The following is a 12,298-nucleotide window of genomic DNA, read 5'->3' as shown; positions in this document are numbered from 1 at the left end:
TGTTCGTCAAGCTTGCCGCATGGTGATTTTTTTTTTGTTCGTGAAACTCGTTGCTTATCGATTTTTTCTTTTGGTAAAAGTTGTACATTTATTATTTCACCTCGTGAAACTGATTTTGTTCAAGAAACGTGTTGCGTGCTGATTTTTGTTCGTGGACCTTGTTGCTTGCTTATTTTTGTTCGCAAAACTTGTTGCGTACCTTTTTTTTCGTGAGACTTGTTACATATTGATTTTTCTCTGCTTAAAACTTGTAAAGTGATGTTTGTCCTTGTGACAATGATTTTCTTTATGGAACGAGCTTCACTTGTACTAGGTTAGGTTAGGTTTGAGGGACTGTACCAAGCTTGACGGAGCCTACACCTAACCTACACATTATAGGTTAGGCTAATTTAGGTTACATGCCGCGTTACAAAAATCAGTATACAGCAAGTTCCACGAATGGAAATCGAAATGCAACAAGTTCCATGAACAAAACCAGTTTCACGAAGAGAAAAATCAATATACAAGTTTCACGAAGAGAAAAATCAACATGCAACAAGTTTCAAGAACAACATTAAGCACACAACAAGTTCCGTGAACAACAATCAGAACGCAATAAGTTCCACGAGGAGAGAAGTCAATATACAAGTTTCACGATCAAAAATCAGCACAAAACAAGTTCAACGAACAAAAAATCAGCATACAACAAGTTCCATGAGCAAAATCACTTTCAAGAGCAATAGCTTATAAATTGATTTTTGTCCTTGTGAAACTAATTTTGTTTATGGAACAAGCTTCACTTGTAATAGGTTAGGTTAGGTTTGAGGGACTGTAACAAGCGTGACGGAACCTACACATAACCTACACTTGGTAGGTTAGGTTAAGTTAGATACCGCGTCACAAAAATCAGCATACAACAAGTTCCGCGTACAAAAATCAAAATGCAACAGGTTCTGTGGACAAAACCAGATTGACGTAGAGAAAAATCAATGTACAAGTTTCACGAAGAGAAAAATCAACATGTAACAAGCTCCACAAACAAAAATAAGCACACAACAAGTTCCGTGAACAAAAATGTGTACGCAACAAGTTCCATGAACAAAATCAGTTTCACGGGGAGAAAAATTAGTGTACAAGTTTCACGAGCAAAAATCGACACGAAACAAGTTCAATAAACAAAAACTCAGCACGTGACAAGTTCCGCGAGCCAAATCAGTTTCATATGCAGAAAAAATCCATGCAGAAAAGATCCATGCACGAAAAAATACATGCATAAGCTGAAAAGTTTCATGAACAGAATCAGCACGCAATAAGAACAAAATCAGTTCACAAGGAAAAAAATCAATGCACAAGTTTCACGAAGAGAAAAATCAACATGCAAGTTTTACGACTAAAAATCAGCACGCAACAAGTTCCAAGAACAAAAATCGGCGCGCAACAAGTTTCATGAACAAACTCAGCACGTAATGAGTTCCATGAGCAAAATAAATTTCACAAAGAGAAAAATTAATGTACAAGTTTCATGAAGAGAAAAAACAACATCCAGCGATTTTCACGAACAAATATCAGCACACAACAAGTTCAAATAAAAACAAATCATTTTCTAGTTTAGAATTTTATTTTTGAGGAAAAAATATGTCGGAAAAGCCTTTAGATGTGATAACGTGCCCTAGAAGAGTGTCATTAGAAGTGGTACATTGTGCCCCGCTGGCCTCAAATGCTAAGGGTCACCAGAAGAAACGTTAATGGGGATTTTTTCAATTAAGTTTAAACGATTGATTCTTGTGTAAACGAATATTTTTGCAGAAAAATGCTCGAGAGAATGTCACGTGTGATACTGTGTGCCAGATGGTGTCGTGTGCCATTTGTAGTTTGCCACAGTGGCGTGAATTGTCGTGGGGGCATCATGTTTGTGGGTGGAATGCTAAAACATAAACCATTGGATTTAATGTGTAATTTTAGCCAGAAAATATCTGGAAAATGTCGGAATGTTGAGAGATGGTAGACGGTGCCAGAAAGAGTGTGGCACCATGTGTCATGTGGCTCTTTATGCACTATGGTGCCATAGTGTGGCGCAGTGGCGTGAACGGAGATGGTATATCATTAGGGTTGGCTTGTGAAAACATGAACGTACGAATTTCAGTCATGTTTTTAACAAGGAAATATCTGGAAAATGTCTAAGAAATGATGAGGGGTGCTAGAAGGTGCCAGAAAGCCTAGTCATGGTATGGTACAGTGGCGTGAATGGAGATGGTGCGTCACGAGGTTTGGCTTGTGAAAACATTAACGAATGAATTTAAATAATATTTATAACAATGAAATATCTGGAAATAGGAATAATGAGAGGGATGTTAAAGATTTGACATGGTGAATCACGGAGTGTTTGCTTGTGAAAACATGAACCTTTAGATTTAATGTATGATTTCTAACGAGAAAATACCCGGAAAATGTCTTCGGAATGATTAGGTAGTTGTCAGAGGGTACCAGATGGTCAGTCGTAGTTTCACACGACGGAGGGAATTGAGGTGGTGCATCACGGAGGGATGGCTTGCGAAAAAACATTATTATTGGATTTAAATCATATTTTAATCATGGAAATTGCTAGAAAATATCTTAGGAATGATGAGGGGGTGCCAGGGGAAAGTCATACTGTGATTTGGAGGTGTGATATGGGGTCGTCAGAGGGTGCCAGATGATCAGTCATAGTTTACAGGGCGGCGGGAATTGATATGGTGTATCACTGAGGGATGGCTTGCGAAAATATGAATTACTGGATTTAAATTATATTTTATCAGGAAAATTTCTTGCAAAAATGTGTTAAGAATGATAAAATGTATCGCTGGGGGCATGGAGTAGCCACATATGGCCATGGTGGCGTGAATTGCTTTGACTAGTATATTCTATACCTTAAAGTTAGGGTGGGAAATGTGAAATGAATTTATTTGCGGTGGGGGGGGGTGGAATCTAACACTTAGTTAAAAGGAATGAGGGATTTTCATTAGGAACTCTCTGAAATACCTCTTAATATTGCTTAAATTTATCTCTAATAGCAATCCTCCTTTCACCCTCTGGGATTGCTGCTAGGGGGAGCCGCATATTGTCACCGTGGTGTGAATATGTATAGCCTTGGCAAAATGAAACGCGGAATTGTCATTAAAAATCTCGGAAATAGCTTTTAATATGGATTAAATTTATCTCTAATAACAACTCCCCCCAATGAAATTTTTTCTATGACCTACCATTCTTTGATTCATGGTTTATTTCGCCTGTATTTTAGCCTGTATCAGGTTTTTTCATGTTTTGTTTTTTCCACTGTTGAGTTTTAACTGCTTTTTCTGAGTTTTGATAATGCTTTGTAATTTCTTTTTTATTAATAAAATTTGTATGCACAAAAGTTTAAATCCTTTAGATTTAATGGTCCTGGATAAAACTTCAATACATTTCACCAATACAATTTAAGTATTTTGTAGCCTATGCACATAGGTATGCTCATTCAAAAATTCTCTTAACATAAGTGTAAAATTCTTTGTAGTAAAGTGTTAAACGAAAAACTTTTGGTAATGTATGAAGGTGTATCATATTCTAGCCATAATGGTGCTCTCGTTTTCTTTCATCTCTGATAGCAATATTATCTGATTACACTCTCTAAAGCATTACTCAACAAGCAGGTGTACTTCAAAAATAAGCAAATTTCAGTAATCGATTTTCCACCCTGCATGTCAGTTATTGCAGTCGTAGGAAACACGTAATACATTAATCATTCTAGTTTGCACGAACAGGGGATTTTCCTTACGTGCAATAGGTTATATCGTAGAATCTACTTCCTGAAACATAATACTAGAAATAGATTGCTGGTCCAACTGTCTAGGGTGCAGTTCCATTGGATGGAATTGGCCCTTTGGAATCCTAACGGGGACAAAAAATCATCAGAACATAAAGGTTCCCTGAGAAAAACGCCCTGAAAGAAAATTAAATCCTGAAAGAAAATCATGTAAAACCCCACGTGTACATCGTCATTACATATAGTACCTGCGCGTGCGCTGTCATTACTTAACACCCATGCGTGCCCCCCGTCGTTACGTAACATTGAAGCGTAAGATTGCTTCACTTTCCCCCCGTTTTCACCGCCATTACGTAACATTCCACGTGTGTGTCGTCATTACATAACGGCCACGTGTGCCCCTGGTCATTAAGTAATAACCACGTGTAAGATTGCGTCACATTCCCCGTGTGCATCGTCATTACGCAACACCCCACGTGTGTGCTGCCATAGCATACATCTCACCTGTGCGCCGCCATTACGTAACACCCACTTGGGCTCCCTCCTCAGTTACAAGTGAGGATTTCCCTCAAGGGCGCCTGAAGTCTAGCATAGATGACGTCGCTCCCAACAAATTCATTAAATCGCGGAAGATTACGTTATCCTCAACGTAGAAAAATCCTCCCTAGTGCCTTACAAACACCTCTTCCCAATGATGTAACAGGCTAACCCTGTTACGTAGGTGTACTATGGCAGTGCGCTATAGCGTCCAGACCCAGGTGTGAGTAATAACGTTATGAGGAGCTGGTAGCTCTAATAGTTTACCCCTTAAGGGCCTCCTTAAGGGCATAGATGCCTGTAGAGGCATCAGTACTATGGCCCATGCTACGAATAAGAAGGGGTCTTGTTCTATGTAGGTAAACATTCTAGAGGTAAAAGCATCCCATATATCCACGGTTTAATTTATTGGTACATACTTATATAATTGTGAGTATAATCATATATTTGTAATATTATAATTGAGCATATAATTTCATTCAATTGTAAATCTTGTTAGTTTCACGTTTTTGCTTTTATTATTGACAACTAAGTTCAGCAGTTGTAATGTGGAGGGTGAAGGTTTGCATTTTCCTGTGGTTCAGATTTTACTCTTGTTTTTAACTTTGCTTCATGTTTTGGCTCTTTTTAGTAAGATTAAATAAAAAAAAACTAATTTTTTTAGCTGAAAGTAAGGAGCGACATTAAAACTTAAAACGAACAGAAATTACTCCGTATATGAAATGAGTTGTCCCCTCCGCAATCCCTCGCTCTTTACGCTAAAGCTTTTAATTGTTTTAAAAAGTAGAATTGTGGCAAAGAGTCAAACTTTAGCGTAAAGAGCGAGGGATTGCGGAGGGGACAACTCATTTCATATACGGAGTAATTTCTGTTCGTTTTAAGTTTTAATGTTGCTCCTTACTTTCAGCTAAAAAAATTAGTTTTTTTTTTAATTTCTGAACGTTTTTGAATTAATGCATGTTTGGTTTTGGCTCTCCGCACATAAATTATTAAAATGAAATTTGTATATTAATTCTTTTTTTGGCTAAATGGCTTTCTCTTAGTTTTGATCAGACGATTTCGAGAAATAAGGGGTGGAGAAGGAGGCCTAGTTGCCCTCCAATTTTTCGGTTACTTCAAAAGGCAACTAGAACTTTTAATTTTTAACGAACGTTTTTATTAGTAAAAAATATACGTAACTTAAGAATTAACTTACGAAACAAATTTTCATAACCTTATATTTTTATTATGTATACGAGGGGGTTTGTACCCTCGTTAATACCTCGCTCTTTACACTAAATCGTAAGTTTTGTCCCAATTCTTTAAGAATGACCCCTGAATCAGAAAGGCCGTAGAATAAATAGTTGAAATTACTAAAAATACTTTAGCATAAAGAGCAAGATATTTATCTCCTCCTAAATACCTCGCTCTTTATGCTAAAGTATTTGTAGAACCCCTCATATGCGTAATAATCTCTGTTCGTTTTAAGTTTCAATGCTACTTCTTCCTTTCATTTGAAAAAACGTTTTCATGTTTATTTTTCATTGTTTTCTTATAGTAATGCTAGAGAATCCTGCGCCCTTGTCATTGAATTTTTCTTCCCCCATGACAGATTCCTCCAAGGAAAGATCCTCCAACATAGCCCCCTCTCCTCAGCCCCACCCCCAAACAAAATAAAATCCCCCTGAAAATGTCTGTACACTTCCCAATAACCATTACTATATGTAAACACTGGTCAAAGTGTGTAACTTGCAGCCCCTCCCCCAGGGATTGTGGGGGAGTAAGTCATCCCCAAAGACATAGTTCTCATGGTTTTCGACTATGCTGAACAAAATGGCTATCTCAAAATTTTGATCTGTTGACTTTGGGAAAAAAATGAGCGTGGGAGGGGGCCTAGATGCCCTCCAATTTTTTTGGTCACTTAAAAAGGGCACTAGAACTTTTCATTTCCGTTAGAATGAGCCCTCTTGCGACATTCTAGGACCACTTGGTCGATACGATGACCCCTGGGAAAAAAATAAAAAAAATAAAATAAAATAAAAAAAAATTAACACGCACCCGTGATTTGTCTTCTGGCAAAAAATACAAAATTCCACATTTTTGTAGATAGGAGCTTGAAACTTCTACAGTAGGGTTCTCTGATACGCTGAATCTGATGGTGTCATTTTCGTTAAAATCCTATGACTTTTAGGGGGTGTTTTCCCCTATTTTCCTAAATAAGGGAAATTTTCTCAGGCTCGTAACTTTTGATGGGTAAGACTAAACTTGATGAAACTTATATATTTAAAATCAGCATTAAAATGAGATTCTTTTGATGTAGCTATTGATATCAAAATTCAATTTTTTAGAGTTTTGGTTACTATTGAGCCGGGTCGCTCCTTACTACTGTTCGTTACCACGAACTGTTTGATATTATGAAAAAAATTATCCTGTTGTCGATAAGATTATATAGGAAATAAAAGTTTCATCAGAACGACCAAATCTTACGAAATATTAAAAATTCCCGTTTACTTCTTTAACATATCTTCTGTTGATCATCTTATAGCATAGTTTTCCCCAACAAATCTTTTAATTACTTAATAGTAGGCTTAAAATGACAGTTTTTGCCGTTATCTTAATCCTGAGATATAAATCCTCCAGCTCAAGGTAACTATTTCAGGTTATTTTACGCAGATAGGAGGTATCAAACCATATTAAGGGAGTAATACTATTATGTCGTTAACACGCAGTAGGTGAACGTTCGTTCTTTGTAGAAACCTATTACCATCTCTTGGAATATTAGCAAGATTTTTTAATGTTTCCTTCTTTAATTAAAAGTACATTTGTGGGTGAGAACCAGTTTGGTTCTCGGATGGGGCCACTTTTCAACATACGTATAAAATTCTTTTTTCTTTACTCATTGATAATTCTTGCCAGGAAAATGACCCTTTTTAATAGTGCTCTTGATCTTTAGAAAGTGTTTGGCTCTTTGGTCTATTATCAGCTTCATCTTTATAGCTGTGTGGCATGTGTATGCTCCCTTAATTTTGGTATTCAAATTATTTTTTTCAACTAAAATATGCACTAAGCACTATTATAAAGCTAAGAAGTAAAGTAAGGAGGGGTCGTTTCCCAACTCCTTTTTTATATCTGTTTTGCTAGTGTTTTGACTATAGACCTTGGGTACCTGCTTTTCTGGTTTTGCTCATGTTCCTTGCTTTGCATTTGCAGGTGACCTACTCCTTATCCGTTCCAAAATAGTTGCTCCGCAATGGTTGCTACTATCTCTACTTTTACTTCTGATACTGGCCATTCACTTAATTTAGAGAAGTCTGAGTTCTTACCTATAATTGTGCTGATGTCACTCCCCTTCAATATATTGAAGGGGAGTAACTTTTCCATGGTAGATCTCATCCGATAGTGATATTAGACTTGCCAATATTAATTAAAAAAAAAGACTGGTTAGCCGTTCAAAGATTGTTATAGGCAAAGAAAGTCTATAAGATTCCCTCTGGCCAAACCTTATTCTGCTTTCTATGACCTAATAGGTAAAAATAGACTTTTTTCCCATACTTAAGAATGGTAGACTAAATAGTATCCACATAAATTATTATATCTTTATAAATTTCTTCTTTATCTGATAGATTGGGCTAAAAAAAAAGAAAAAAAAGATTCTTGTGAGTAGTTTGTGAATTTCTGATATAATTTCGAAGCAACAGCTACAGCACAGGTAACTCTCAAACCTGGCTTATGCGTGTTTATGCTCTCACTGGCGTCTTGCCAGGTCTTTTCATTGTTTATGTATTTTTTCTCTTTTTTTCGATTTTACTCCGTATTTATGCTGTTTTTATATATGTGGGCACTAAGTAATTTAGTTGGTTGTTTAAGTTTATGTCTGAAGTTTGTTAACTCTGAGCATAAAATTCTACTTTGTGAAAGTAAATTCCTCAAGCTTTTTGTCCATAGCTTCTCTTTTTCATTGGCTTTTTAATAATTTCGTATCAAGTAGTAGTATAGTCTTCGATTTGTTTTTTTTTTTTTTTTGTTTTTTTTTTTTACATTTTTGGAATTTTGATGGTCTTTTCACTAGAAACAGAGCCTACTAAGTAATAACTTCATTGTTTGTTGCATGAATATAGAAACTTCTGATACTGTTTGGACATGGGAAATCTCCGAGCTGATTTGTGTATCCAACTAGCCATTTTCAGGGAGTAACAAAAGATAAGATTCACAATTTATTGCTAAGTAATGAGACGACTCCTATAATTGTTAGTATTATTGCTATTGGTTGGTACTTATATGATATGGCCCCGACCTAATTTTCTTCATATAAATAGAACCTGTTTCTCTGATGCTCAATCCTAATGAAATACACCTAAGTATAACAATTTATAATACTTTAGAAACAAATTTGGGCTACATATTTGCACATTAGGTTGATGGGGGTAAAGTATAGTGGGTTGGTGTGTCTATTGTGTTAGGTATAATTATTCTGCATATTATGAAGTAAGGATTGTTTTCTAACTTCAGACTGTCCAAATATTTTACGACTTTGTAATGTAATAGGCTTTGTTTCTATTCGTAATAAGTAAATGCTGCCTTTTTTTAGGAAGCAGTCGTGGATTTGGAATTGTGCAGCCATCTAGCGATGGAGAGGATAACTATGGTCCAAAAACGCCCGATACTGATGACAGCGGAACACGGTCTCTCCCAGGGGACAATCGTCGAATGCCTTTTACTACCTTCAAGCAGGACCCCAAAGTTGCTGAGAAGACAAAGAAGAGCAGAACCTATCCCCCAAAAGAGACTACACCAACACCATCCCTTAAAGAAAACCCCCACTCCTCGCCCAGTAAAGCCCTAAAGCTTGCTTCCCTTGAAGTACATAATGTTCGAAAGGCACTGAGCCGCTATGGTACTCTGCCAAAGGGTGCTAGGATTGGTGCTTATCTCGAGTCTCTCAAGGGTAGTAATGCTGATACTCCTGAAGGTCATAGCTTGGAAGCAGAAGCTAAAAAGGATAAACTCCGACCTTCTGTAAAGGATCATGCAAGTGTTGTCATTAAACAAGCGACTATGGTTAGAAGTAATTCTACTGGACCACAAGAAAATCGCCTTTTTCATCCCTCACCGTCATGCTCGCCACCAGTGCAGCGAGCAAAAACTAAAGCTCTAGATAGGTTCACAAATAGCCCGACGAGAGGTAGGTCACCGGCTCTTGCCGAGTTAGAGTTCCCACCACCTCCTTTAGATCTACCCCCTTCCATGGATATGAAGAAAAAAGTCGCCTCGCCAAGAGCTAGACGAAAAAGTGAGCAAAAAACATCTAAACGTGAAGATGAGTTAATGACATCACCGTGCTTAGGTGGGAAATTTAAGGATGAAATGGATTTCTCAAAAAAGAACGAATTGCGGCGCTCAGTTAAGAAAAAAGAACAGCATAGTGCTGACGAGATTACACCTCTAAATCCAGTGCCTGTAATGCTCAAGTCTTTTATTGGAGGTTCGAAAACGAAACTTGAAAGCAAGCTTGTTGCTGAGATCAAAGAAAAAACTGACCAGAAACGCATTAAGTCTCCAGAATCTCCGTCAACACCCTTAGAATCTACTGCGGGTTTTATAGATAATCTGAAAAATACTCGTCGCAATAGCACTGGTGATATCATTGCTGGAGCTGGTTCCAAACTAAAGCCTGTTGAAACAAGAAAATCTGAGACTGCAACAGTAGAGCCCGTTGTGTTCGATTTCAAGTCACGACTCCGGAAAGTACAGCCTGAAAGTGACTCAAAGGGTGACGTACCAAAATCAACAAGTGCTGACAGAATTTCTGGAAAAAATGATTGTGATTCTATCGTAACTAGTTTGAATACAAGTCAATTATCTGTCACTGTTGATGATGATAAGAGAAAAAGCACCGGAAGTATTAGTAACCTTAGAAAACTGTGGGAAAAGGATGATATGATGAAGGGCTCTAAAGAATGTATTGCCGAAGATAATGGTGAGAAAAGTGGATGTGATTCAGATTTGCCGAATAACATAAGTGAACTAAGTGAATCTCAACTCCCTCTCGAAAAAGATGAGCCCAAAATTAAATTAGAAAAACGTGTCTGGCCACCTCCGAACACCTCCGCCGGGAATGAAACGGAGAAACCGGTAATACCGGTCAAACCAACGATTTCCTCTGCCAAACCGATTGCCAATAAATATCCTGCCATCTATGCAACTCCTATCCCAGGATCCCAGGTGTCGATTCTGCCTCCTGGATTACCGAGAACCCTTCCTCCTACTGAAAGAGAATCCGTATCAAGAAGTGTATCAGAGGAATCCAACAGTGACAAAGTTGACAAAAGTTCTATTATCGAGCTTACGAGTATGCTGGAAGGGGCTCTTAGCGGACTTGAGCATAGCCTGTCCAGCTCCAAGTGTATGCAGCTTTCTGATAAAATCTCACTGTTACATTCGTCATGTTTGTCTTATGCAGATATGATTCCACCTCATGGACGTTTCCAATTTAGGCAGTTTTTAGTAAGATTAGAAAGCCATGGCAAGGATGTAAGGTTGCTAGGGAGTAGGAATCATTCCGACGTTATTCGAATGGTAACAGAAACTAAAAACACTTTACGTGATGTAGTAAATGCTGTACAGAGATAAAAGAATGGGTCATTCCAATTTTCATTTTTTTTTTTTATGCATTAAAACTACGTATAGTGTTTTGAGACTAAAATACTATGTTCCATTAAAACGCTGTTTTGAGATTAGAAACACTATACGTGACGTCGTAAATGCTGTTTTTAGATAAAAGAATGACAAATAAATGGAGATAAAATTTTAGCTTTGTTATATGCATGAAAATCGAAGTTTGTATCACGCCCTATAATTGACCAGCTAATCTTTGCAGATTTATATGACTTACCTTGCTATGCGTTGTTTGCCAACCTTATAGGTATAAAATGCTTATGTTAAAAAGCCCTAACATTTGGTGATAAGCTATTTAGTGTAGCCATCTGTTGTATTCCCTTAATGTGTGTATTTTCAGTAGTTTTAACTGGGTTTTATTAGTCCTTTCTATAAATCACCGGTTATCTTCAAAATCAGCGTAAAACAATGAAATTACTTAAATTCAATATGAAATAACGTTAAAAAGAACGTTTGTGTACAATAATGCTTCCGTGGTGAGAGTAATTTTACGGCAAAGAAATAGTCCACAAAGTTTTTCGTAATTTTCACTGAAAACTTTGTGTTTTCTCTTTTATCGTGTTTTGCAATTGGTGTTTTTGAGATGAAGATAATAGCGTTACTGATTGGTGCTGTGTCCTAACTATAATGAAGGATTTTTTTCTGTGAGAAACAGCTGAAGAAGGAATAAAAGCGAAGCCAAGTGAAACAATAAAACGCAAGGCACGGAAGACTGCATTAACATAGGTGAATAAATAAAAGCAGGCCAAACACAAACAAATTGTTTCAATTCATCTTTATACATGTTTAAACGAATGGAAAAACAGAAAAACGATAAGTAAGACTTTTCTCTATTTAAAAAACGGATACAGAAAGGTTTGTTCTGACCAAGCACGTTTAAAGGTGGCGAACTGCTTTTCTAGTGTTTTCGAACTTATCATAAAACTATGAAAATGTTAACTGTTTTCTGAAAGCACTTTTTTTCTCATGTAATAATTTTTCATATTCTTTAGTATGCAAATTTCTATGAATGAAAATACATATCGGATGTACCGTTTCTATATCGTCCTCATCCACATGTCAATATAAGTTTTATCTAAGTAAGGAACAAAGTAACAAATTACAAGTATATAAATAGAGGGAAGGGATCAGTAATCTGAGATTATAAAAATAATAACAAAACATTTGAGTCCGGTTTGTGTGTCTTTTTCTTGGTGTCCAAATATTTGCGTATTTGATAGCGCGTGCCAGGATCTTGCCGAATTTATCGTTTTCAAGCTAGATATTGATGTCTGTAGATTTGATTTGGGTAAGACTGTATGTGCAAAATTTATCCAAATTAGTTTCAAATTTTAAAATATTGATTTA

The 12,298-nt window shown here is 36.8% G+C and overlaps 1 protein-coding gene and 1 long non-coding RNA gene across 4 annotated transcripts in view; one reads left to right on the top strand and one right to left on the bottom strand.

Annotated features, from left to right (window-relative positions):
• The window catches only part of LOC136037083 (tyrosine-protein kinase Abl-like), a 111,323-nt gene extending 99,569 nt beyond the window's left edge, over positions 1-11,754 (top strand). For 2 of the 3 annotated variants that reach the window (XM_065719534.1, XM_065719533.1), the window contains one exon: positions 8,865-11,754. In XM_065719534.1, coding sequence (XP_065575606.1) covers positions 8,865-10,906 — 2,042 coding nt within the window. In that variant the 3' untranslated portion in view covers positions 10,907-11,754. The remainder of the gene's footprint in view (positions 1-8,864) is intronic. The other variant, XM_065719535.1, reaches the window with a different exon arrangement.
• Positions 1-12,298, bottom strand: part of LOC136037087 (uncharacterized) — a 215,806-nt gene that overhangs the window by 129,530 nt on the left and 73,978 nt on the right. The window lies entirely within an intron of this gene.

Source organism: Artemia franciscana, chromosome 16 (genome assembly GCF_032884065.1).
Source record: "Artemia franciscana chromosome 16, ASM3288406v1, whole genome shotgun sequence".
In the NCBI taxonomy this organism is placed as follows: Eukaryota; Metazoa; Arthropoda; class Branchiopoda; order Anostraca; family Artemiidae; genus Artemia; species Artemia franciscana.
This window is presented reverse-complemented; position numbering and strand designations above follow the sequence as displayed.